This window comes from Cheilinus undulatus, linkage group 5, assembly GCF_018320785.1.
Source record: "Cheilinus undulatus linkage group 5, ASM1832078v1, whole genome shotgun sequence".
NCBI classification, from domain to species: Eukaryota; Metazoa; Chordata; class Actinopteri; order Labriformes; family Labridae; genus Cheilinus; species Cheilinus undulatus.
Window position 1 is genome coordinate 32,807,566 of NC_054869.1, and position 25,468 is coordinate 32,833,033.

Sequence of the window (25,468 nt, forward strand, 5' to 3'; positions counted from 1 at the left end):
GCAGAAGATTTGTCAGTTGTCTCTGTTTGCAGGTAACATTAAGCCTGTCCACACATCCCCTCTGACAGTGACATAACAAAAACACCCTAAACTGTGGAGAATGTTCCTCAAAAGCATGATTATAGACATTAGTGGTCATTTTTTTGTCGTCATCTTGTTTACACCACAGGAAAAAATGCAAAGAATGTTACCAATGTATGTTGATTGGTACTTGTTTGCATCGTGTTGCGTATGTTCAGCAGCACTCCTCTTTTAACTGTGAGGTCCTGCATGTAAACACCGGTCAGACTGCGGGATATACTTAGCAGAGCTGAGGTGTGCTCATAATAGTTATCACTGAGGGGAGAGGTCAGAAATGCTAATGATGGTCTGTGTGACAAAAAGTTTCAATTTCATGTAGCAATGAAGTTCCATGTTGGAAATATGACAGGAGGGGTGAAATGATAATATAGTTTTTATTTTCAGTAATGTATACAGATGTATACAGAGTATGCTGTGCTGCACTAACAAAATCGCCACTTGTTTTATAATAAATAAACACACAAACACAGACACAGTGAAGGGAGAGAAAGAGAAAATCACAGCTTTCCTGAGAGAAAAGCTTTTCACTGGTACCACACATGTCCTCATCTCAAACCTACAGATGTAGATGGGGAAAGACGTACTGAGCAAAGCACTCTTTTAAAGGTTGAGCAGGTAAGCAGAGTTTTATACTTTCAAAGAAAATACCACAAGACATGAAGGACAGGGAGAGCAGACGAAGGAGCTTCAGGGAGTGCTGGGAGGAGATTTTGCTAATAAAATGGGAGGAACGTGGCTGTGCATGATAGTTATATTGGATAATAAACTCCCTTGTGAAAGTAATAGGTTTTCTGAGAGGGTCAGGGAGTGAAAACAACACAGTTATTAAGCAATCCTAGGACACAGAGGACAGAGAGAACCACAATGAAATTCTCTTAAATGGCTCTTTTTCCTCTCCAACAAAGTCAGGTCTAAACAGATGGGACTGATGTCAGCTTTGAGTCACTTTAAACTAGTAGAAACATCAATGACTGACACCAGGAGATGCAGACAAGAAAGCTGATGCTTGCTGGGAGACAAAGACACAAATCTCTGCACCTGAGAGGTAATACCTGATATCCATCTTGACCTCCTAGTATAACTGATTTTTTTGTTGAGAGAAACAATAAAAAAGGACACAAGTGTAAAACACAGAAATGTTGACTCAAGGGTTATAGTGATGGACACATTTTGGATTAACCAGTTTTTAGCATCTCCAACCTGCAGGTAATTAAAGATCCTCAGGACCGGGGCTTGAACTGGGTGCAGCAACTGCTTTTGGTGTTTATACTGTTGTATAGTTAAAACTGTAGCTATATAGTCACATATACATAACGCATAAACAATCAAAAGTAAAAAATGTATAAAGCAAAATAATATATTTATATATTTATACATTATGCATTAACAAATGCCATTGTATTGATGGAGGTAGATAGCAAAGATTTAGAGGTAAAAAAAAAAGCATATATAGATGCTGGTGTGCTTTGGAGGAGAATGTGGCTGTAAAATGCAAGAACTTTAGTGTGCTTGGTAAAAGTGTATACAGTACAGAATATGAGGTGAAAAGAAAAAGTGGCAGGATGCTGCTGATCTCCTTGAGTTACCCATCCAGAAATCTGGATTGAAGCGGTCTGGCTTGGCTGGCATGGTCCTCCACAGTAAGCTGGAGGCGTTGAGGGAAATCTCATCCCTGCATGCGGATGTCTGGGGTTAACATGTTGGCTCACACAAAGAGCACAGAGTAGGGAGGGCAGCGGCAGCCCTCAGAAGATGATTCTCGCACCCAGGAACCATGACAGCCAGGGACTGAGGCTGCTGACCAGAATGTTCTACAAAAAAGAAACAAATCAAGCATAATCGATAACAATCTGTGTTATTACAATCCACTTTGTGAGAAATTTCTGCACCATTATGCAACATTTGATATTATCATGGCATACAATATGATTTGTATATAATACAAGATATTCAGAATGCAAACATACTGCTTAGGTTAAAAGACTAAAAATGCTCATAGGTGTGAGCGTGAGTATGCCTGGTTGTTTGTATATGTGTCAGCCCTGTGACTGACTGGTAACCAGATCAGCATTTATCCCGCCTCTTGCCCAATGACAGCTGGGATTGGCACCAGCCTCCAACAGGATAAACGATCTAGATAATGGATGGATGGATGGGTGCCTTGCTCCTAGGTTTTTTTTTTTAGTAGTAATGTAATTGTAAAAATGTTCCTGCCCTGACCATCCCTTGTGTCTTTCTGCCAGTTAGGGCTTAGCTGTATCAAAAGACCACTGTCCTAAACTCAAAAAACGGTACCCTTTTAATGCAAGAAACACTCAAGAATTATCATGTGCAGTCTTTCATTTTAAGGATTTTTTAAACATTACTTTGATTAGAATGGAAATCTCAACAAATGACCATGATTTTAATTTATATCAACGAAAGTCATCTGGCGATCCCCTCTCAGTGTCTCATGACCCTCAATGGGGTCCTGATCCCCAGGTTGAGAAACACTGCTGTATGGGACAAAATTCATTACTTCGAGTTTGGCTGATAATTTAGTTCACCTGGTGCTCTCTAGGCCGTCGCCTCCACAGCGGTCTGATTTGGACATGGCATCACTCTGACACTCCGCACAGACCAGCCTCTCTCTTACCAGCTGAGCACTCCACAGTTTGAGCTTACACGCTGCACTGGCCTGTTTAAGCCGCAGATACACACAGTAACTGCAAGGAGAAGGAAAGAGAAAAAAGGAGTCAAACATCATTGCCAACATCCATTTATATTTGATTCTGAAATCTAGCAAAAGAATTTAAAGGGGGCAAAAACCAGTTGGCTCTTGTGTGAAAACCATTTATTCACAGAAAGCACAGCAGCATCTACAAACTACCACAGACTAGGTTAAACATGGGTCTAAGTGATGTCTGTTATGAAGCCAACTGATGGCAGTCACCATGTTGGAATTGCTATCTCAAGCTAATTTTCCATCAAATCAGGAAACAGACAAAGAGTTGGAGCTGGGACAGGCTTAATGGGCACTTTCACCTTAGGGTAGCCTGACACACCTGATAGACTGTTACATATATTTATTGCATGGTACATATTTTACATCCATCTGGGCAACCACCCATTTGAGGCGTTTGGGAAGGGCAGAGCCTTCGAAAAAGTTCTTGAGGGGGATTGGACAAACGTTCTGCCTGTCACATTTATTATGGACCAGACCGTCAAAATATATGACATAGTGGGAATGTGCAGCTCCAGTGAGTGAACTACATAACAAGAGCTTGACAGGTAGCCGTTTTCATTGTTCACTATCAGTGGAACTAGTTGGTGAATATAACTCATACCAAATCCAATCAGGAGAAGAACAAAAAGATCAGAGAAAATCTTTCAGTGGGGTTCTTTGTCCTTATTTTAACAAAGAAATGTTGACCAGTTTTGACAAAAGCTGCCACTATCGCTACATCAGCTAATTACTTCGTCAGCAGCCATTGTTTACCAGTTTGCAGAACTAAACCATACTGCAAACTCATGCCAAGGCTGATTAGACAAATAGCAAAAACATATTTTCTGCCAAGAAATGCTTTAATGCTGTTCTTTGCCTTTCTTTTAACAAAGAAATGTTGTCAAGTTATGACAAAAAAAACTGCCTCTATCGCTACACCTAAGCTAATCACCTCATTGGCAGCCCTTGTTTTTGGGCTTGCAGTACGACTAAGCTACCTGTAGCTACCGCCTCATTCTCCTTGAATAACGCTGATTGGTCTGTCCTTTCTCAGACCTGGCAAAAACATTTCAGATCGAAGCTTTGCAAGATGGATCAGACATGAAATCTGGCCAATCCACTTGCTTTGACAAACCAAACTTTTGATAAGCAATTAGCCCCAAGGTAAACATTAGGGCCATGGATACACCTGTTTCCGTGTTTCTCACTGGCAAATCCATTTTGCAAAGCTTCCATCTGAACCGTTTGGGCCTGGTTCCGAAGTGACAAGACCAATCAGCGTTGAGGAGCAGTACTTTCGGGCGCAGCGAAGTCGTCACGTACACAAGCAGCAACAAGAGGCTGGTACAATTATGGCTGAAGACATTAGTGTAGATGCTGCTATAGCACCATGTTCATCAGAACTTGATGACATTTTTTCATTTAAAGAGGAACAAAGAACAGCATTGAGTTGTTTTCTTTTCAAAAATGACAAAAGTCATGTACTAGCATGTCTACAGTCCCTATGGTTCGCTTCATGCAGTTCTGTATGGAATTTATTCCTTCGGTAGGGGCGCAGTTTGGTAGCGGCTACGTCACGTGTTTTGTTGCTCTGATTGGCTTCTAAAGATGTGACAGACAGAATGTTCATCCAATCACCCTCTGAGTTTTTTTTTTCAAAGGCTCTGCTCTTTCCCAATTGCTGTCTATGAGTGGTTTGTCAGGTTATAGATTATACAATTGTTCAGTGTGAGCACAGCCATACTATACATGGCATCGGGCCTGAGTCTGCTTGAAGAGGTGGTCTCAAGCACGCGTCATGTGGTCTTGGGCATACCAGGCCCAAGAACTGGGTAATCAGCAGAGAGTGGAACTGTAAAGTCATGTCTAGGCATCTTCTGACTTTTCAAAAAACATTGTGTCTATGGAGCAGAGACCCCTTTAGATACTCTGAGCTGCATGGTAGATGCGGATGCTGGAAGAAGGACATTATTGGTGTCTTAAATATAATAAAAGTATGCCTAAACATATGTCGACCTGCTTGTGCTGTCTCTTCTTTCTGCTAAATGGTGGATTTTCAGACCAACTACATACATACTGCCATCTACTGTATCGGATTATGTACATATGCAAGTGTGCTTGAGCATGGAACAGTGTTACTTATGTGGAAGCAGGTCAGCAGGGAAAAATGGAGGAGGGGGCAGTCGTGCCTGGGTACAAAACAATCCTGATGTGAAAGCACCCTAAGCATCCTGGGAAACAACAATGCATTCACATGGCGGTGACTCCCTGATGCCCCAAACTCTGAAAATGTATGAATTAAGCCTAAAAAACGTGAGATGGTTGAATCTAGAAAAAAAAAACAATTTGAACCAACACAGAAATGAGCTATTGTTTTCCATTTTGTTTTGTTGAACCAGGCAGCAAACGTGTACTTTTGCTGTAAGAATGGACTTTTAGTACAGGAATTAATGGAAATAATCAAAGCCAGCCTAAAGAAGACACTTGAGGAAGTGCAGTTGTTTGCATGTACAGCTTCAGTTTTTAACACTTATGATTGATGCTTGCATACCAAACAATAAAATTTAACATACTCAAAAGAAAACAAAGATACATAAACAAGGTTTAAACACTAAAAGTATAACTCCCTCCCTTCCCTTGAGGTTGTTCCAGAGTTAAAAGCCAATCCAACATGGCCTCTTTGATGAAAGCCAAGTTTTCACCCGCCGAGTAAGCAGTGCTTGATCACAACTTAATCCGGACAAAGGACAAACCAAACTTTCCGATAAGAGATTAGCTCCATTTGAAGGTGATCCAGCAGTGTCACGGTCACCTGCGGTATCCCAGTATCAACACAGCTCAATCTGTTCACTGGTTACAATAATAAAGTCTTGTTTTTAGGCTCTCTGTGTTCTCTGGCAGTCACTTTGAACTTCTGCACTATTTATTTTGTGTCTGATTCAGTCAGCTGCGACAAAACACCATCCTCAGTGGGGTGGTTTGTCAAAGAAAACATGAAGCTGCAGTTCTTTTTTCTTAGAGAGATTGGTGAGGACTTACTCCACTCCGCTCACACTGGAAAAACGCTTTTTGGCAATTATTCAACAGGGAAAAAGATAGTAGGATAAAGGGGAAATGATGACTTAAGCCTAATTCATTCTATCAGAAAATAATTACCAACAACACTTCAAGTCTTTCTTTTAAAACATGTTCAAGTAAAATTAAGAACTTCTTCTGGCAAATTCCCTACTCCAAATTATAATGTCAAAACTATGACAAGAGGTCCAAAGACAACAGCAGATCATCATATCATGTTATCTTAACCCCCTGATTCCTTGGTCAACATCCATGACAACGCCATGCACCAGATGTCTCACCAAGTCAGTCTCATCCCTGCTGAATGGATCACATTTATGAGTAATGTCCTTCCAATCCCCTCATGCTTTGTATTTCAGTCAAAACAAAGGTATCTGATGTCTTTTTTAATCACTGTGAAGAGCTGTGGGTTGTTGGGAAGCCAGCCATGAGTTTATTCCCTCGTCTCTTATTTTTCCAGCTCTGAGAACATCTGCAATCAGCTCTGATCAAATAAGACATCAGAGCAGGTGGAGCATTCCTTCTTTATGAACTATGGTTGTCTTATCAGTAAAGGTCAGCTCATGATGCTGATATTCAATGACAATGTTACACAGTCAAAGCAGTTTCAAGGCTCTGGGTGCTTTGGCAACCTTGGCCTCGGTCTGTTCTCTGTAATCTTTTGAAGCACAAAGTTGATCTTAGATTGACCTTTGAAACTGAAACAAAACAAAGGAATAATAATGATATCAAAAGTGGATAAACTCTAGATACATCAGAAAACTTCAGAAAGGAGCTTCTGGGCCTGATACATGAAAAAGCACAAGGCTTGTGAAGAGGCACAGGAGTTACCTTATTACCCACATATTCATGTAAACTATATAATCTGATATTCTTTAACAGATAAACACTATGATGGGATTATGAAAAATCTGATCAACACACCTAGATTATTGCCCAATAATATGATCATTTATCTGCACAAAAATGCACAATTTTTCTGGGGCTCAGACAACAGGTGTGACTAAAAATCAAACTACGATAGACAATATGTAATTAAGGTCAGTGACTATCACTTTGACATTGTTATTATTGAGCTAAAAACCAGGAGTTGAATTAGTCTGAGACTCCCAGCTGCTTATTTCATCCATGTGTGGCATTGTTACGCATGACAGGGATGTGAGTATTGTGGTTATTTTCTTACAGTTTCCTTCGTTCAAGGAGGACACGATGTCAAGGTGGTGCTTAAGTGAACAGATAAATATTATCATTCCTTTAATTAAACACACTGTTATTCTGAGTATTTAACAGGGATTGTTAGAATCTGTGCAGGATGTGGGCAGGATCGGATGGCACGCACTGTGGGGGTGGGCAGTAATGGTCAGAAATCCAGTGGGAGCAGGATTAAGAAAAGAGTCCCACATAGGGCTCTAGTTTATATAAATACTTGCTGACACTTTTTTGTAGATACTTAGGAAGTGTCTACAAAAACTCACAGAGGCAGGGTTTATAATAAGGTTACAACAGATGCCCTGGCTGCTGGAAATCACTTAGATCACTGTTGTCTGTGTACATGTTCTCATTCATGCAGGTCATGGTTATCTAAAGTTTGATCCAAAAGGGCGACTTCACTCTCAGAACTGAAGAAGTCTTTTGGAAGCAAAATGTCTTCATGAACCCTGACCAAGTCCAGTAGCCTATTTGGATCAATCTTTGGATGAGACCAACACTGAAATTCTCTCTCCATTTTGTTTCTGAGATTTCCTTGAGCGCAGTCTCACTTCAAATGCACATCCAGCAAGCAAAGGGTTTGGTAGGAGGGTAGAAAGAACAAAACTTGTCACCATTTCCTGGCCATAGACACAAAACTCTGTTGGACCAATGTAGTTTGGATTTCAGGGAAAGTCAAAAAAGCAAACAGCGATATTTGTAGAGCAAAGGTATCTGCCAGACATTAGTGTTTCTGGGAAAACAGAGACGCACAGTTGCATTTACAGAGATGTAATTGCGTAGCTGTCGGGGCCAGATTCAGCCAGTGGAAAAGCAAACGTTGTTTTGTCAATTCCAAAATCAAACCAACTCTCAGCCAGCTCTAGCTCTAACTAAGCACCAACACTGGAACTGGCTTGGTGGAGAAGGGGTAAATGTGAAGGAGAGCTATGCTAAGCATGTTCTGCATGCATAACAACTGTTACAAGTTTTAAAACTTCTTCTTCTTGGTGATTGTGTAATCACATTCACAGATGCCTTTGGTAAAACAATCTTAATATTTCAGGTTAACAACATCAATAGCATTTTAAAATGAAATTCTTTTGTATAGCGAGACTCATCATGATTGTGCTGCTGCCTGTCTTGGCCAGGACACTCTTGTAAATGAGATTCTAGATCTCAGTGGGGTTCTCCTGGTTAAATAAATTGAAATAGATAAATCATAAATCATCTGTACTGGACTTCAAATCAGAATTAAGCTCTACACTCAACTCATTCAGCTGTAATTACCCCCTCTGCATGGGCTGCAAATTAAAGCCCATACAAACTTAAACAAAGTGGGCAGAGAGCAGTCCTGCTTTTTTGTTTGTGGTCTGATAATTAAGGCCTTACCTGGCCTTCTCCTCCTTCATCAGCATGTGTGGTCGCCTCCACGGGTCCTTGAAGTTCCTCTTGAAAGAATCAGGCAGGATCTTTGCCACCTCTGTGGGTCAGGTGGGAATGAAAAAGGCAACAATGAGATAAAAAATGTCTTGAACATTAGTGTCTTTTTTCTTATGTGTTATCTTTAACTATAGAAAGTTTGTAAAGGTTCCAGCTACTTTTATTTGCCTTGGAAATCTTTACTTGTTAAAGTGTTTATCTGTGTTATGGTGGTGTTTCATTTCTTGGAAAGTATGTAGAGTACAAGTAAGACGTTTGAAATGTTGCAGCTGGAGATAAGGCTTCAGACCAGATGTTTCCAAATGTGTTACTTACAAAGTGTTGAAAAGAGGTACTCTAGAGAATACTGAAATACCAGATTAACATGTTTCAGGGTTCAGAGCAGAGTAAGTGCTTGCATATATGTATGCATTTTAGAGCCAGTGAAAAGGTCATGTTCTCACCTTTCGCGCTACTGCATATGGCGTTGTTTCCAAAGCATCCTCGACGCTGTTTGAGGTCAGGACATGGTGTGCCTCCGTTTCTAGGAGGAACAGACACCTGGCGAATTCTTTCTGTGCTGCCAATGCCACATGGTGATGTGCACGATGACCAAGGACCCCATGAGCCCACCACACAGTCAATGGCTGCTGGGGAAGCAGGAAGACAGAGAGATCAGCTAAGAGGTTTTGGATGTGACAGATAAACGCATAAAGTCTGAAGACAGGAAAAAAAACTTTAAAGTGCAATGAATTTCATTGTAAGACAGGCTGTGAATGATAAGTGGAAGAGGCGTCAAATCGTCCTCCTTAAACCATGGATTCCCTTTTAGCTGCCCTAAGTTAGATTTTTGCATTTATTTATTTACTCAATTGTGTATTCATTTAGGCAGGGTAGATACAAATCACTACATAGTGGCTGATAAGGGTGCCTGGCTGACTGGCTGCCATGTCAATAACAGGAAGCCACAACCTCATACACACCCTGTTTTAATGTTAGTTTTCTCTTAATGCGACAGTAGTTTACAAAGTCTGACCCATACTGTTTTTAAGAATACCTGAAACCAGAAAATGAGACCATTAAATCCTGAATAAAAGGTTATCAGGTATAATAAATCAAGAGAGAGGCTGTGCTTGTTTTCCAATTTGTTTGCATACAATCTGACTTTGATTTTTTTATTTTTTTACAATAATTGACAGAGAAACAGCTGCCTCAAAATATTTAGAGCTCCTCCTGCTGACTGCCCGCAGCAGCTGGAATAAATGTTAGTCTATCCCAGCTGCACGAGAGGCAGGGTACAACCTGGACTGGTTGACAGTCACAGCCACATTACCTCAACCTCAGACCAGACAAAGCCTCATGCCCCTGAGATCTTTGGTGCCCCTCCAGACCCCAGGATGGGAGATGATGTAATAAAGGATTTATTTAGCAACAAGTTACAGTTTGAGCTGACATAATGTTCCTTAGTAGTTTTGCATTTTTGGCTTTCTTTGTAAAACTGGCTTTTAAAGCTTTCTTAGCCTTATTTCTTCAAAACGTGCAGTTATGTGGACTTTGATGGCTTCCAGTTGCACAAAAGGAGATAACCATGGTTGAATATGCTAATTACAGATTATCATGGGGAATATGTGGACGAGAGTATCAATTTAGCACTTGAATCCAGTAAGCAACATACCCCTTTCACAAGCTAGGACAGGACAGACATTGTGACATCAGATGCAGAAGGTCAATATGGTTCAAATTTGCAAAGAGTGGTGTCAACTCCTACTGGTCATTCAAAACACTGCAGGCTTAAGGCACTAGTGTATGTTTCACTTTTGAAACCAAGAGTTTGCTTCGGTTCAACATTGGTCTTTATTCCATCCAGCCGTCGAAACACATGCTCTCCTCCTGATGACACACTGATCTTTACCTCAGAGATAGTTTAAACTTTAAAAAGTCCCTTTAATCTTTGTTTTCATGCATAACTGCATGGCTGAAAGAGTGACTTCAGCACACACCCAGATACAGAGTTGCATAATACTGCACAGACTATTTACTCAGGTAGGTCTGCAGCAAACAAGTGAGTGGGTCATTACCATTTACTGATGTCAGATCCCCAGAGCAGGACCCCAGACTCAGGAAGTCTGCAGCCCAGGTCAAGTGTGTGCAGCCATTTACATAAGGGTCCAATTTGCCTCCTGTTGGCACACACATACAGCACGCCACGCAACAGTAGCAAACAGGCTTCCTGCTCAGTAGGCTGATTGAACCAATTACATCAGGCTAAGAGGAAGCTGGGCTAACCAGCATCTCCAGGAGTAATCAGGCCTCGTCCAACACAGACATTTAATAGCGGAAGACATTTAACAGCCTGGTCAGTTGGTGAGGAAGTGCCAACTTCATCAACAAATGAGGAAAGAGGTCTTCTCAGCTTACTCATTTACATCAGAATATTTCATCCAGTGTTTAATTTTTGCTGAGGAGCATTTTTTAAAGTGATATAGACAATAAAAGTTGAATACAATAAGAGCAGGTGCACACAGCGTGAAGCTATTAGATGTTCTTGGGTGAAATTACAGGGAGCCAGAGGATAAATATACCATAACTGAATCTAATCCACCCTCGCCATCTAATCTACCAAACTCTGTCTTTATAACACACACTCCCCCCCGCTGTACAATGCTGCAACTGAATAACTATGTGTGTGTGAACAGTAGAAAGAGAGAGAGAGAGAGCTTTCAAGGTGCCGCCTGTTCAGTTCATTCCCATGGTCCTGTTGGGGTTTCAGAGGGAGGGGAGGGGGGCTGCAGTCTCAGTGACAGAGCCGATCCACAAAGCCACTGTGGAATCTCTGCATTCCTGCACATTAGTGCTGCCCACCTGACACTCGCCTTTCCCAGATCACACACACACACACACATACACACATCCAAAACAATTTCAGTCAGATTTAACCCACCCACTTGGGCTTGTTCCACCTTCAGTCATCACCCTAAAACACACAGACACACACATTACACTGTCGACTACTGAGTGACATGAACTTTGTAGGAAGAACATAGAGGGGCGTAATCCAATCAGACAAACATCAGCTTCCTTCTCCAGCCTCCTCCACCTCTTCTTATCCTAACTCCTCGCCTTTCCTTCCTCTTACACTCACATGAAAAGCTCATATTTTGCTGTTTTTCCTCCTTGTGGTATAAAAAACACAACCAAGCAGATCAGTTTAGGTCTTTACTGCAGTCAAATCTATAGGGTCAGCGAGTTCCCGCACACAAGGGGGGAACAGGGTGATTACGCCTCTGATCAACCAACAGAGGCCCTGTCTGGAAGTCTCAGCCTGGTGCCCCCGACCCAGCAGGGGTCAGAAGGCAATTACCAAACTGTGGTGGTCTCCCCTGCTCTGTTTCTGGTACCAGCAGTGTGACACTCCTACCACCCACATGATAACCCAGCAGACTGCCTGACACGGCCTGCTGTCCCCTGTCTCCATTGTTGACGGGAAAGTTGGAAAGCCGACCTCCACCACCACCTCTGACCTCCAACCCCAATACAGGAAACACATGGCTTTGTTGTCAGCATGTTCAGCCTTTGTCTCCACCATCAGCTGATACTTTTACAAAGTGTTTTCAAGTGGTTAAAAGTTTCCTCTTGAAGAAGAGAAGACTTCTATATTTAAACAGAGACGGGGTCTACACTTATCTACACTTGGCTTCGGATGTGTGCTCTTCGGATGTGTGCTTTTTGGAGCACAACACTCATGTCACAGCAACCTTTAAACATTGATACAAGCAATACAATCTGGTAAATGTAGTGGGGTTTCTATCAAAATGTAATGCAACATTTAAAAATGTTTTTTGAAAAATTTGCCAAAAGAATTTAAGCATGTTTTCATACTGTTTTGAGATAATTAGGAGTCTATGGGTTGAGCAGTAAGTGGTGTAACTCGTGAAAAAACAAACAGCAAAATAATAGGGCTCAAAAGTGCGTTGTAATGTGGTTGATAGCCTATGGCAGTGGTTCTGCAGCACATTGGTGCACCTTTTGACAAGTCTAGATGTGCCATGGGAATTTGTACAACCATATTACAACTGCAACATATTTTAAAGGTATTTTTTTGTACAGATATGGATATGGTGTGCCCTGAGATTTTGACTTGATTTTAGGGTGTATCTTGGTCAAAACCAAAACCAAAAGCATTGGCTTATATCTCTGAAGCTAAGATTGTTAGGTTACTAACAAAATTAAGGATTTTACTGGCAGGAATAAGCATTGTTTTGTTTCACCAGAAGAAGAAGCATGGTTTGGTTTCTACTGTTTGAAACAGTTTGGTGGTCACAAGTAAGATGGGGCTTTTCCACTTTGACTTTTAGCAGTGCCTAATACCAAGCTGTGCTGATTTACTTTTCCATCACCAGTTTGGCTGTGCTTGGCTACAATGAGTTGCTTTTAGAATGATCCCTCTCTGGCACAGGGCCCAAGCGCCTGCATCGCCTTTAAGCGCGCTGCAGTGACATCAAAGTGGTAAACACCTCAAAGACTGTGATAAGTTTATGTGTCCACCATACTGCCAGAGGCAAGACCGCGTCACAGGCACAAGTATGCAAGGGAACTTTGGATTTTCTGAATAAAAAGCACTCTAAAAAGCACTCGCATTTACATAAAACAGATTCTGATTAATTGTTTTTGTACTCAATAGTTAATATTCATATAAGTAGTAATAATGAAAATCCACTGGGACCAAAAAATGAACGTCTCTAAAAAAAAAAACATTGCAGCTGACAGTAAGCAGTGTACATACGTATGTTAATATAGCACCAGATAGATTGAAAATGTCTGTTGTTGCTGTTTTCTTCTTAGTGTCAGGTTAATGTGTTAAATTGACGACAGCGTTTGTAAGAAGCCTGTCAGAGATGGTACAGAGAGTGAAAAATTTGTCAATTTAGTTGATCTGGCATTAGCTACAGCCACAGTATAATATATGTCTGTTAAATAAAGTCGATAAAAGGTGGAAAACATATTTCAAGAACCATCCATCCATCCATCCCCAAGCCAGTACAGCTAACAATAAAGCTATGATCTTAAATTATAGAGAATAATTGTCATTTTATTGCTGAATTTAAGTAGGTAGATTCATCTTATGTATTTTATTTGTGAGCAGTTTCATTATCAATGCTTACATGAATACAGATCATTCAGTATAAAATGATTTATTAAAATCAATTAGGGATGTACGATATTATCGGCCTAATATCGGCCGGTAAGTTCACGTCTCTTGAAAGACATTGTTTGTATCAATGAGTTTTCATGAAGAAAAAATGAAATTACTTAATATTTTCTTCCAAAATAAAAGCAGGTCTGTATTACTCTTGATTTAAGACAGTACAAACAACTAAAATGAAACAAAACTGTTTTCATAAAAATTAGCAGAATTTCAAAAGGGGGAGATTAATCAAGATTAACTGCAGAAATTACAAGGTCACAATTACAGCTTTTATTTTCATGTTTGTTCTCTACTGTACCTATATCAGAGAGTACCATAAATCTCCTTAGCCCTCCTTTTAAGCACTCCAAAAGAAGATGCCCAAAGTCACAATTATGTAATGTGCCACAGTGAAATGCAATGATGGCTACTAATAGCCTGAGGCACAGACAAATATTTCAATTCTAATCCTTCTAACAAAATAGCCAATCATAATGTTGTATTTGATGGTCAGATGATTCTGCCCCTGACCTGAAACCATGTTTCTCATTAGCTTCTGACTTTGAATAAACATTTTGCAATCTACCATTTTTCAAATAATAAAAACAGCCATGGTGAAATAGTTCTTTCTGCGCACAATTCCAATCGAAATCTGACAACAATTAGACATTCCTGTTTGATTTTAACCTGATAAACTAAACTCTAAGATGTTTCTGAACTGTGATAGCTTCAGAAATGGTTCCTTAAATTGTGTGTGAAACATTTAAAAGTGCACCCATAGTTTAAAAAAGATAGCTGAAAGTGATAAGAGTTTGATTGGGCTTCGTCTGCAGCACTTTGGCAGATTTTTGGTGGTTGGCAGCACTTCAGACAAACTTAACTTACTGAACCAAACTCTGAATGTGTATCCAGCTTAGCACTTTTATCTGCCGACTTGTCAGCCCAATCTGCTGTTACACTTGCTACAGTGAGATAATAGCGTTGTGTACAGCCTTTTAGAACTTTCACTTTTTCTTTCCTATTTCGGGCTTCTGTGACAAAAGAGTTATCAGACTTGCCCACCCAGTTTGCTTTATCTTCTTCTCCCATTATCACTTTGTCCCCCAATCTCCCTTGTTCTTTCTCCCCCATCTGTCTCTTCCTCTTTTTAGTCCTCTTTTTAACTCCCCCACCCCCTCTATCTGGCCCCCACCTCCTCTATAATGGGATCCAGATGGTCAGCTGCTCTGAGGGACCACTGCACCCCAAAAAACCTCTCCAGCCAGGCAATGTCCCTCCCTTAGAGAGAGCTGAGCCCTGGTCCCCTCAGACAAGGCTTGTAATGTTGAGACGCACAGGGGCGACCCAGAAGGTTGTTAATAGAAGTGAAGGACATGAGACTGTGGCCTAATAACAGGCTGGCATGTAAATGTTTCCTGTAGACACCTTGAAAAGAGGAGCTAAACAAACCAACTCATTAAAAGGGTTCATTACAAACAGATGAAACACATTTTCTGTTCAAACTGCAGGGTTTCATGTTAGCATGATGACAAACTAAAGAAATACACTATACTACTCTTCTATTCACTCCACGTAATAATTAACCCAGAAAAAGAAAAGAGCAAACAAAAATATCAAACAATGGATCACCTACCCACTTTTAAAGACATCATTGTTGGAAAAGTGAACTTTAAATCAGAGAGCCACATCAGATCGACTGTTATATATATCCATTGCATGGATATATTTCACAGCTATCTGGGAAAGCTGCCATAGAAAGCATAGAAGGTCAGGACTTCTCTTTTTGCTGCTTGGTAAATAAAGTTGATGACAAGACCAGTCTAGAGACATGCATAAACAACTTCTCTGCCAAGGCAAGCTTTGGTTGTGGCTCTATGCTCTTGTTTTAAAATACAGTGCGGTGTAGTTTGGATTAAACTGCCGCTTTCCTACAGCTACACTCAAGCTAATAGCTACCACGGCAGCAGCCACTGGATACAATGGCAAACCCCACCTGTAACAATTGCAAACTCATGCCAAAGCAGATTGGTAGGAGAGCAAAAATATCTATTCTGTCATCAAAAGCTTTCAGTGTGACTCTCTGCCCTTGTTTTAATAAAGAAATTTTGTCCAGTTCTGACAAAATGGCAGCTGTAGCTACATCCAAGCTAATCATTCCACTAGCAACCATTGTACATGACCACTCACACAACTAACCCCTTCCCCCCATAACGATCATAAACTTATGCCAAAGCAGGTTGACAGAAAAACAAAAACATCTTTAACATAATGAAAAGCATTTGCTGCTGTTTTTTTTTTTTTTTTTAGTTCATAAATGTGATCTAGTTCTTGTAAGGGGATTGTTCAGGGATGCAAGGGGCACTGTAACACTGCCACATAAATATACCAAAAACAGAGGAAGACTGTGGGGACAGCACACCCAAAACTTTTCTCTTACCCCAAACTTTCTCATTTGTTGCTCATGGTAGTAGAGGAGCAGGAGATCTTGCTGTAAGAGCCATAATAAGCTCAGTCTGCAGCATGAGCACAATCATGTAATCCGCCATCATTGATGTAGATGGTGGGGTGAGCGCATGCAGGTTAAAGGGGGAAAATGACGGTTCTGTTCTATGTAGATGAAATGCTGATAAGACAAAAACATTTTTGCGAATACTCTTCTCCATGTAGATGGCCCCTTTAGTGTTTTTTTGCTTTTTGCATGTCTCCCAAAATTTAGCCACCAAGAAGTTCCTACTTTCATGAACTATCGCAGCACTAGTCTAAACAGCTTAGGTTAGAACTGGAGCTGCTACCTCATTTTGTCTTGTTGCTCTGATTGGCCTGTAATAAATATGTTAGAACATTCGTCCAATCAACTTCCATGATGTTATTCTAAAAGTCCTGCCTTTCCCAAATGCCTCTGTGGGAGCTTTCTCAGATGAATGTAAAATATGTCCATGCAACTGAATATGAAACAGTCTCTCTGACGTACAAGGTCAGTGAAAATGTATATTTCTGCCTCCAAGATGGGAATTTCAATTTGGGTGGGAAAGGGACTATGGGGCTGGGACTTCTTTTTTGTCCTTGCAGATTGGCATCGCATTTTAATAATGGAAGTGATTGCTTTGGTTAAATGTATGAAATGAGGTGAAAATGACATCAGCATTGCCCATGTTGAGTTTAGTTAATGACAATGTAAAATACACAAAAATGCAACTAAATGTGCCTCAAAAATCTCTCATGGTCACATGTGCACTCCTGAAATGTGGTTGATTTTATGTTGACTACCCTTACAATCCTCCTGATCTTGTTGTTATCACATGCATCTTAAAGTGGGAGGCTATCCCTGCTGGAAAGGATGGAGAGAGGCAGTGTGTCTCCAGAGGCAAGACGTGCCATAAAAAAAGAGAGACAAGAAAGTGGCAGATGACATAACAGAGTGTGTCATAATGAGAATGCGTGTTTTATCAATGTTAAGCGTATTTCAACAGAATTGCAACATCAAGCACTGGCAAACAGAAAACATTATGAAGCACTTTCATTATAAGAAGATTGCACAAGTCACCTGCAATGCAGTCCATGGTTATGCACTGATTGAAAAGAAAGGAAAGAGTTTGGAAATAATTTTGTGCAACATGCAAACTTTTGCCAAGTTCACCAGAAGAAAAATCTGAGATCATAGAATAAGAAGGAAAAGTGGAGAAACTGCCAACATTATTACCATCTATGCTCACAGGTACAATGCTGTTTTCAGAAAATGCAATGTCACTTCTTTTAGTTTGTTTAGAATTTAAACTCAAAACTTCACTCATAAAATCACAACTTGAAAGGATTCATCTTTCTGAGACCACAAATATCAGCACAAACTTTCACCTTCATCTCATGTTTTAGATCCCTTCAAGACTCCTGATTTAACTAAACGTATTTCCCTACAGAAGAAATAGTTCCCATGACGACAGCTGAAACCTTTTACATTCAAACATGGCATGAAACACTTTATCTGGTCATGAAGACTCTAGATAATGGACATGAATTTGCAACCAGGATTATCTGGCTCTGTTGCGTGCAATACGTGAGTATCAGGAGGAACTGGGCCAGGAGTCTTCAGCAGCTTGGCTGCCTCAGCTACAGCTCAGAATCGAAAAAACATGAATTACTCTTAGAGACTAAAGGAAGAGGGTGTGGAAAGCAGGGAAGGAAAGAAGGGGGAGGGATTGTAGGTGGAAAGAAGCAAACATGACGCTATGACAGTACACCACGCCCTGAAGTAAAGGAAGGGAAGCAGAAGAAAGAGCGATAAATAATGAGCAAACCTGTGGTATATCAGAGGTTATTACACATCCTCCCTCTACAGTGAGAACTACCAGCTGTACAGGAGGAGAGGAGCTGCTTCTGCTTTACTCCCTACAGCTACAGTAGCTCTGAAACTCAATCAAGCTTTGCAAGATGGATTCACCAGTGAGAAACAAGGAAACGGGCGTATCCATCTGCTTTGCAAGGTTAAGATTTAGTTTCTTTCATAAATAACTCAAAGACGCTTTGACTTTTATGAAATTATCTTGTTTTGCCCTTTTTTCTCAGTGGTGTTTAAGCAAAAAGTTATTTTGATTCCATCATCAGTTTGTACTGGATCAATCAAACTAAATCTGTATGTTTTTTAATGAATAGTTAGTGAATCAAATCCTAGCCTATGAATAGAGATTCAAATCAAATCATCTTGACAAGCAGAGATTCACAATCCTAGTTTCCACGCGTGGGAAGATGCATGCAAGCTTCACATCACAAAATCTATCACCAAGCAATGGATGGAGTGGTTTAAAGCACACTGACACTGGACTGTGGAGTAGCAGAAACACGCTCTGTGGATAAATCACACTACTCTGTTGGGCATTCAGAACCTTACCTGCCTGACTGCATTGTTCCAACTGTGAAGTTTAATGGAGGAAGGATAATGGTATGGCCTAGCCCTGACCCTGTTTTTCAGGGTCAGGGCTAGGCCACTCTTCTCTTGTGAAGACAAATCTTAATGCTTAATGCATCTTGTCATGGGGAAAGATTTGGTGACAGAACATGCAGCCAAAGGCTGAGAACAATCGTGGTCAATCACAAACAGCACTGAACATGAAGGAGTTACAGCAACAGAAAGGCAACTTCCAGTGGCAGGTCACACTTCCTTATGTAGCAGCATCTCATGCAACATCCAGCATGTCTGCAACTATAAACAGTTTATGTCTTTTACAGCAGCTTTGTTATGTCAACACACAGTCCATAACAACTATAAAAATTAAGAGTTTCTCTGGCTTTTAAAAATGTTGGAAAAATTGAAAGTAATGTAAGTGCTCTATGAAAAAATGTATAACACAAGGGAAGTCATTTTTAATCAATGTAGACACTTCAGTGCAAAAAATTCTACATATTGTACCTTTGAAATGTGGGAAAAAACAAAATCATATGTGCATATTAGTTTAGGACTTTATAATTTCCAGAACATTAAGTATAAATCAAATTGGTGGAGGAACAAAAAGCAAATGAGCTTAATTTGTTTTACTGTAAGCTGTCTGTTAGATATTCCCCCAATGATTCAACTTGTTTAGTTAAATCCTGCACAGCACTTAGCAGAGTATCATAAATATGGAGTGCACATAAAAACTCCTCCACACTGTTAACAAAGTCCACAACTCCCTGCCAACTGTTCATTTAAAAAACATCCCAGGAGTAAATCTTGTCTCACTCCTCAGACCTTCATGTGTTTGTGTCTGAGTGGTGCAAACAGTCTGACTACCTCTCTGTGTCTCCTCTGATGTCACCCACTCTGGGCTCTTTGCTCAGCTACAGCTGACACAACTAAATTACAGACTGTGACAGACGGTACACAGACAGACGCCGACAGAGCTGCAGGATCAGGATCAGATAGAGTTCGAGTGTGATGTGGGTGACAAAACATCAGGGTGCTTTGATAAGGCTGAGGTAAACCACAGCCCTGTGTGTTTGTGTTTATACTGTGGAGACGCTCAAGTTGCAGAGGGAGGAAGTCGAGGTGTGTTACCCAGCATCACTTGATGTTAACTCATCCATAAAGTTCGTTAAGGTCATGGGCAAGTTGACAAGATCTCTTGTTCAGATTTCAGTGGATATGAGGCTGTTAAATTATTTTAAAATCCTTAAAGAACTCTTTAAGGAATTCCTGAGCAGACAGAGAAAAAAGTTTTACTTCTCTGTGTTTTTCTGTAATGACAAGTAAACTGAAGTTGTTTTCTCGAGACTTGGGATAACAACAGTTTTTCCCACGATAACAAATTAATTTCCATCATTCTCTTGATATTTGAAGAAAATTAACTTGTTGAGAAATGAAAACTGGTTTTGCTATTTTAAGATACCAACATAAAAATCTCAAGATCCCAAGAAAATTGGAATTGCCACCTTATCCCAAGAGGATGTGGCTGCAGACCTCTACGGTGGGCCGTTTTGGGCTAATGTGTTGCAGACCTCTACAGTGAGGCGACCTCAACAATGGGGTAGGAAGCTATATACATTGCCCAAGACGGAACCAGAATGATGTACTAATGATGTACTCCAAAACTTACAGAGGGTGATTCAAATTTAACACACCACAAACTAAGGAAAACCCAAAGAGGGTTAGGCACCACATATTTTAGTGGTAGTCTTTAAATGAAATTAAACTAAAATGCAGCCAGCCTTCCTTTAAATCATTGAAAATCTTTGACAGCTGTTTAGTTGCATAGACTCCTGATTTTGGCTTCTAGTTGCTGTACAGTAATCCTCCTCAGTCTTGGTCAGAGTTGCAGTGATAAAAATCTCAAATACCTTGTACTCAGTCCCATTTGCTACACATTTTAATCCAAAGTTGAAATCTGTGTTGAAATCGACAAGAAAAACACTAATTAGTGAGCCCAAGGAGGCAACGTACCAATACATTATGATGTGTTTAAAGAGGGCTCAGACTTCTGACAATTAAAGGATGAAGTTAAAACCTTATTATGATGTGTTCAAAGTCACATGGAGAAATGGGATTTAAGTTTTTGGCGAGAAATCTGAATAAATGTGGTCCTTTAAAGGAGAAATGCTTATTTGGCAATTTCAAATAGCTATAAAGCATAAGCTAGTTTAAAAACATTCTGTCTCATTTTTTCACCCTAAATGAACCAATATTCCCCACAATATTACTAATGTAATCACTAAAGAGTTTGACAATAAGGCACATTAATGAGAGTGAACCACAGGAGCGGTGTTTTCGGGGCATTGGCTCCTGGTAGGGTCTCTCAGGTCTAACTGGTCCTGGGGGAGGTTCCAGACTAACAGTAATTCAAAAGACCATCATGAATTGGATAACACTGACTAGAGCTACCTCACCCGGAAAAGGGAAACTGAGGTGCCCCCATGGAGCCAGACCTGGGAGGGTGCACTGAGTGTCTGGTGTCCGGTCTTCTCTCCATGGGGCTTGGTCAGGCTTACCCCAAAAAAAGACAGCATGGACCTACCACCCTGTGGGCCCACCACCTGCAGGGAGAGGCAGGCAAGGGTGGAGATCTAGTCGTGCTGCCCACAGTGCTTCTCCAGGAGAGTAAGAGGCATGAGAATGACAGGCAGAATGGTGCCACATCAGCAGTGTTGCAGGCACTGCACCGGACTGTTGCTGTGAGGACGGAGATGAGCCAGACTCATCCTTCGAGATAGGATGAGGAACTCAGACATCTAGAGGGAGCTTGAAGTAGAGCCACTGCTCCTTCACATCGAAAGGGGCCAGTTGAGGTGGTTCAGGTATCTGATCCGGATGACTCCTGGCCCCGTCAAACTGGAAGGAGACCCTGGGGTAGACCAGAACTCACTGGGGGGATTATACAGTACTTTCTATCTTGCCTGGGAGCACCTCAGAACCTAGTTTTAACACCTAGTTTTAACATTCATTTATGATATAATTCGTCAATATATGTATTTCCTCATTTGATCTAAACTTAACTGATATCTGTTTTATACTTAATGATTTAATGATCTCCCTCTTTTAATTCCGTACCTTAGTTAAGTCCTTTGAAACCTGGATTTTATATATAGTGCTATAAAAAATATCATATTCATAAATCCTATTAGTTTAGAGTATAAATTTTGATGAAATCCCTGAAATATGTTGGAATATAAGTGTATTCTTTACAGTGGAACATTGACAGACCTGCTTTCTTCTGTGCTATGACACATCAGGATGGGCCTGTCAGAGCAGCACATGAGGTCCACAGAGAGAATAAAAATCCTCTGACACGTGAGTGAAGTGATGCGCATGCAGCTGTGAGCGACCTCTGAGGGCCACGCTGCCAGTGAACTGACCAGTGACGACTCAACAACAAACTGAGGATCTCCCCTCAGATTTTTCTGTGAAGTTTCAGTTTGGCAGACTTATGGGGTGGATCAAGTGATGCCTGGACAGCGCTCAGCTGGCTGATGGGTAATAAATACTGGCTTTATACCTGCCTCTTTGCCTCATTGGTGGATACAAAACATCAATTTAGACCGATCATTTTACTCTTTTTTCCTTTACTATTTGATTGACATGTTGTGTGTCTGAAGTATGTTGCTGCATGTTTAGTCAATATATCTGTATCTTTTTCTTATGTATGTGATTGTTAATTGACATAATCTTTTGTTTTTGCCCCAATGCAAATTACATTGAGCTAACTTTAAAAAATATGTTGTATATGTGAAATTGTGATTTTTATTGTTGCATATAGTAAGATTTGTAGTGCAAAATAGATGCTACCATGCAACTCTTCATTATTTTTTCTTGTTAAATAAACAACCTATATTTCTATCCCATGAAATTTTTATGAACGAACAATATTTCTGTATTTCATGTGTAACTTTTGCATCATTTTAAAAACATTTAAGAGCCATGATGACGTCAGTGAATGTTTTAAATGGTTTAAAAGAGCCACATTTAATTGACAATACAGTATAAAAAATCCCCTGTTTTAACACAATGCAAATACATTTGTAGTTCTGCTGTTGCTACAGTAGTTTGTAGTTTTTATAAGAAAACATACTGCAGTAATCCCTTTACGACAGTTGTGGGCAACCAGTGGCCTTCCTCCTCATTCAGTGTGGTCGTCAAGTCATTTCAGATATCAAGAAATTGTAAACATGAAAGAAAACATGATGGCATCCCTGCTTTCGCAGAAACAGCATCCTAAGAACAAGCATTAACGGGAAGGTGTCAGAGTGGGGGCTGCTCATCCATAGCAGCGCTCTGTGCCTTGCTCAGGGGACCTCCGCAGTACTTGAGAAGAAGCCCCACTCCAATTTCAAGAATTGATCCTACTGGGACTTGAACCAGTGAGCCTCTGGTTCCCACCACAACTCCTTACAGACTGAGCTACTGCCGCCCCAAATAAAATGACGGGAATGGCAGAAAAGCCACAAATAAAAGCTTACAGGTTAAGTTTACTACGTTCATATTTTCAAGAAGATGGTTTTAAAATCTGTTCAACAAACTGTTATAACTGAAATCCTATTGCTGTTTCTAATCAAGTTATAGAATTAAATTAAATATAATACTAAAGTATAAAATTCACAGTGTTGTTACAGCAGTGCTCTTGTTTGGCTCTTTTTTATTTTTACAGCATGCTGCTGTTAGAGTTGTTATGCTCCTTTTGTCGTAAACAGTGAGGTCTATAAACTGTATGACTGCTTTCATTAAAGTGCTTTAAACAGTGACTGACTTCAGTCTTGATGACTTCACAGCAAAGCCACAACACTTTAACAAACGTACACACTAAACGTGTCTAACTAGAGGGATCAGTGCAGCGTCTAAAGTGTCCTTTGACCTGCTGCAGCGACCACTTTAGAGCACTTTAGACAAAGGTCACACTCGGAGTGTATCTACACTCTGATAATTACTCTCTCTGTGAACTTGAAATGTTTCAACATACTGCAAGAGAGTTCAAAGTGTTTTTCTCTCGGTCACATCTCAGACAGACACAGCTCTACTGTAACTCTGACCATCTTTGGCAGTCTGTTCCCATGGTGTCCAGTCCTTCATTTGTCCATATATAGCTGCATAAATGGTAACCCACGCTCACTTTTTATGAACAATTAATCTTCGTCTCATAATTCAGAGCACAGGGAACTGCCATGAAAGGCTGCTGAAGAGTATTTTCGTTCATCACTTTATCATTACTGATGATTCTATGAATCATCAGCTAATTCTTTTGCCCATAAAATGTAAAAATAAAAAAAGTCTTCCCAGAAATTGTGAAAAAGTTACCTGTTTCTTGAAATCAATGCTTTACAACACAAAGACACTTCATTTTCTGTCATAAAAAGCAAAATAAACAACTAACCATCACAGTAAATACGCTAGACCCATCATATATGTGACACTGCCTCTTGAAAAAACAGAAAAAACAGGACATTAAGAGATTCCTGATTTACATCTCCAAGTTCTATTTTTGAGGATCTGAACGCTTACAGCTCAAATATACTTCCTGTAAAGCTGAATGTCAACAAGAAACAGCACATTTAAAATCCCTTTAAACAAGTAGTCAACTAGTCCACGATTAATCCTCTTGTGATCTTTATCATGGCAATCATTTGCTCTGCTGATGCTGATCTTGTGATCTTTTACTCATTTCCTACACCTCTTTGCGAAGTTGGAAGCTTTCAATGCCAAGGGTCAACCCAAAAAACTTAAAAACAACCTGCTGTTGGGGGAAAAACATCCCAGTACCAATGGTCACCTCTGGATCGTCACTAAACAAACAGCCCTAATGGGCCCACTGGAGACAGCTATGTGTAGTATGTCTCACTGTCTCCATGTCACCTCGATGCCAGCCATCACAGACTCAAACTGGACAATAATGAAAATCCTCGCCGGACAGTCCACACCACATCTACCACTGAAGCTTTAAAGCCTCAAAAGCATCAGTATTTCTCCGTGATTTCGGTAACTCACCAGATATTTGGCACACACTCTGGTAGTCCTCGCAGCAGTCTCTGGTTTTCTTACAGTAGGTATCACAGTAGCACACCGTTTTCCTCCTGGTGTACTCAAAACATTCATTGTTCCGGCCGGTGCAGCAGTTCGGGCTCTCTCTCTCCCTGCAGCCCGCTTCAGCCTGCTGGAAAATCTCCCCGCAGAAAAACGCTAAATATCCACAAACGATGAAGCCGAGGCGCGCTGAGCTCCATCCACGCGCTCCCATGGCAGAAACTTTTTCTTGGTCCACTTGTTCCTCTCGTGTCGCTGGTGTTTGCGTCGCCAAGGATGCTGCTTAAACCTGAAATATGTTTCTAAAATGCACTGGTATTCTGAAAATAAAAATCCAGATAGGAGGTATCTTCTGCATTGACGCCTGCTCGAACAACTGATGCGTAAAAGTGGAGCCTGAGAGCGCACCAGCTCTCCTCTATCTCCGTGCTGGACACCGCCCCTCAAAGCTACTGTTTATTATTAGGAAAAACTACAGTACCAACCTCTCTCTCTCTCCCCCCTCTCTCTAGATGAGCGTTTTACAACATGTCTTATCAGTCTTTAAAGGGCGTTAGACCATTTCTGCTCCAAGAATGCCGATCATGATTATTTATTTTTTATAAAATGTACCCAAAGTGGACGCTTTTAAAGTACTTTTATAATTACTCAAACGTTGGAGCTGTGATAAAGTTTAATCAATACAAAAATGAGCAACAAATTAGTGTCAGGATACTCGTGCACAGCCCCTCCAACCATTTAGATCAGTTTAGATGTCAATCAAAAAAATCTTATTCAGCACCAAGGACAGCGTCGCAACTACTTAGCCTATACTAATAAAAGCAAATAAAATTAAAGTTTG

The 25,468-nt window shown here is 40.5% G+C and overlaps 1 protein-coding gene across 2 annotated transcripts; it reads right to left on the minus strand.

The window, feature by feature from the left end:
• Window positions 1-441: 441 nt before the first annotated feature.
• Window positions 442-25,054, minus strand: si:dkey-178e17.3 (somatomedin-B and thrombospondin type-1 domain-containing protein). Of its 2 annotated transcripts, none has more exons than XM_041786737.1 (5): window positions 24,592-25,054; window positions 8,935-9,117; window positions 8,441-8,531; window positions 2,628-2,786; window positions 442-1,892 (listed from the first exon to the last, which is right to left on the minus strand). In XM_041786737.1, exons 1-5 carry the CDS (start codon window positions 24,839-24,841, stop codon window positions 1,787-1,789), a joined length of 789 nt encoding a protein of 262 aa, XP_041642671.1. In that variant the 5' UTR covers window positions 24,842-25,054; the 3' UTR covers window positions 442-1,786. The 2 variants fall into 2 exon arrangements, with proteins under 2 accessions (XP_041642671.1, XP_041642670.1); XM_041786736.1 differs by having other exon boundaries at window positions 8,935-9,120.
• Window positions 25,055-25,468: the final 414 nt, after the last annotated feature.

Bases quoted from the DNA above. Each gene is read 5' to 3' on its own strand.
- si:dkey-178e17.3 (XM_041786736.1), bottom strand. From the start codon at position 24,841: ATGGGAGCGCGTGGATGGAGCTCAGCGCGCCTCGGCTTCATCGTTTGT. The intron at 9,121-24,591 runs GTGAGTTACCGA...CTGCTTCCCCAG, and splicing joins GAGTGTGTGCCAAATATCTG to CAGCCATTGACTGTGTGGTG. The intron at 8,532-8,934 runs GTGAGAACATGA...CCTGACCCACAG, and splicing joins CATATGCAGTAGCGCGAAAG to AGGTGGCAAAGATCCTGCCT.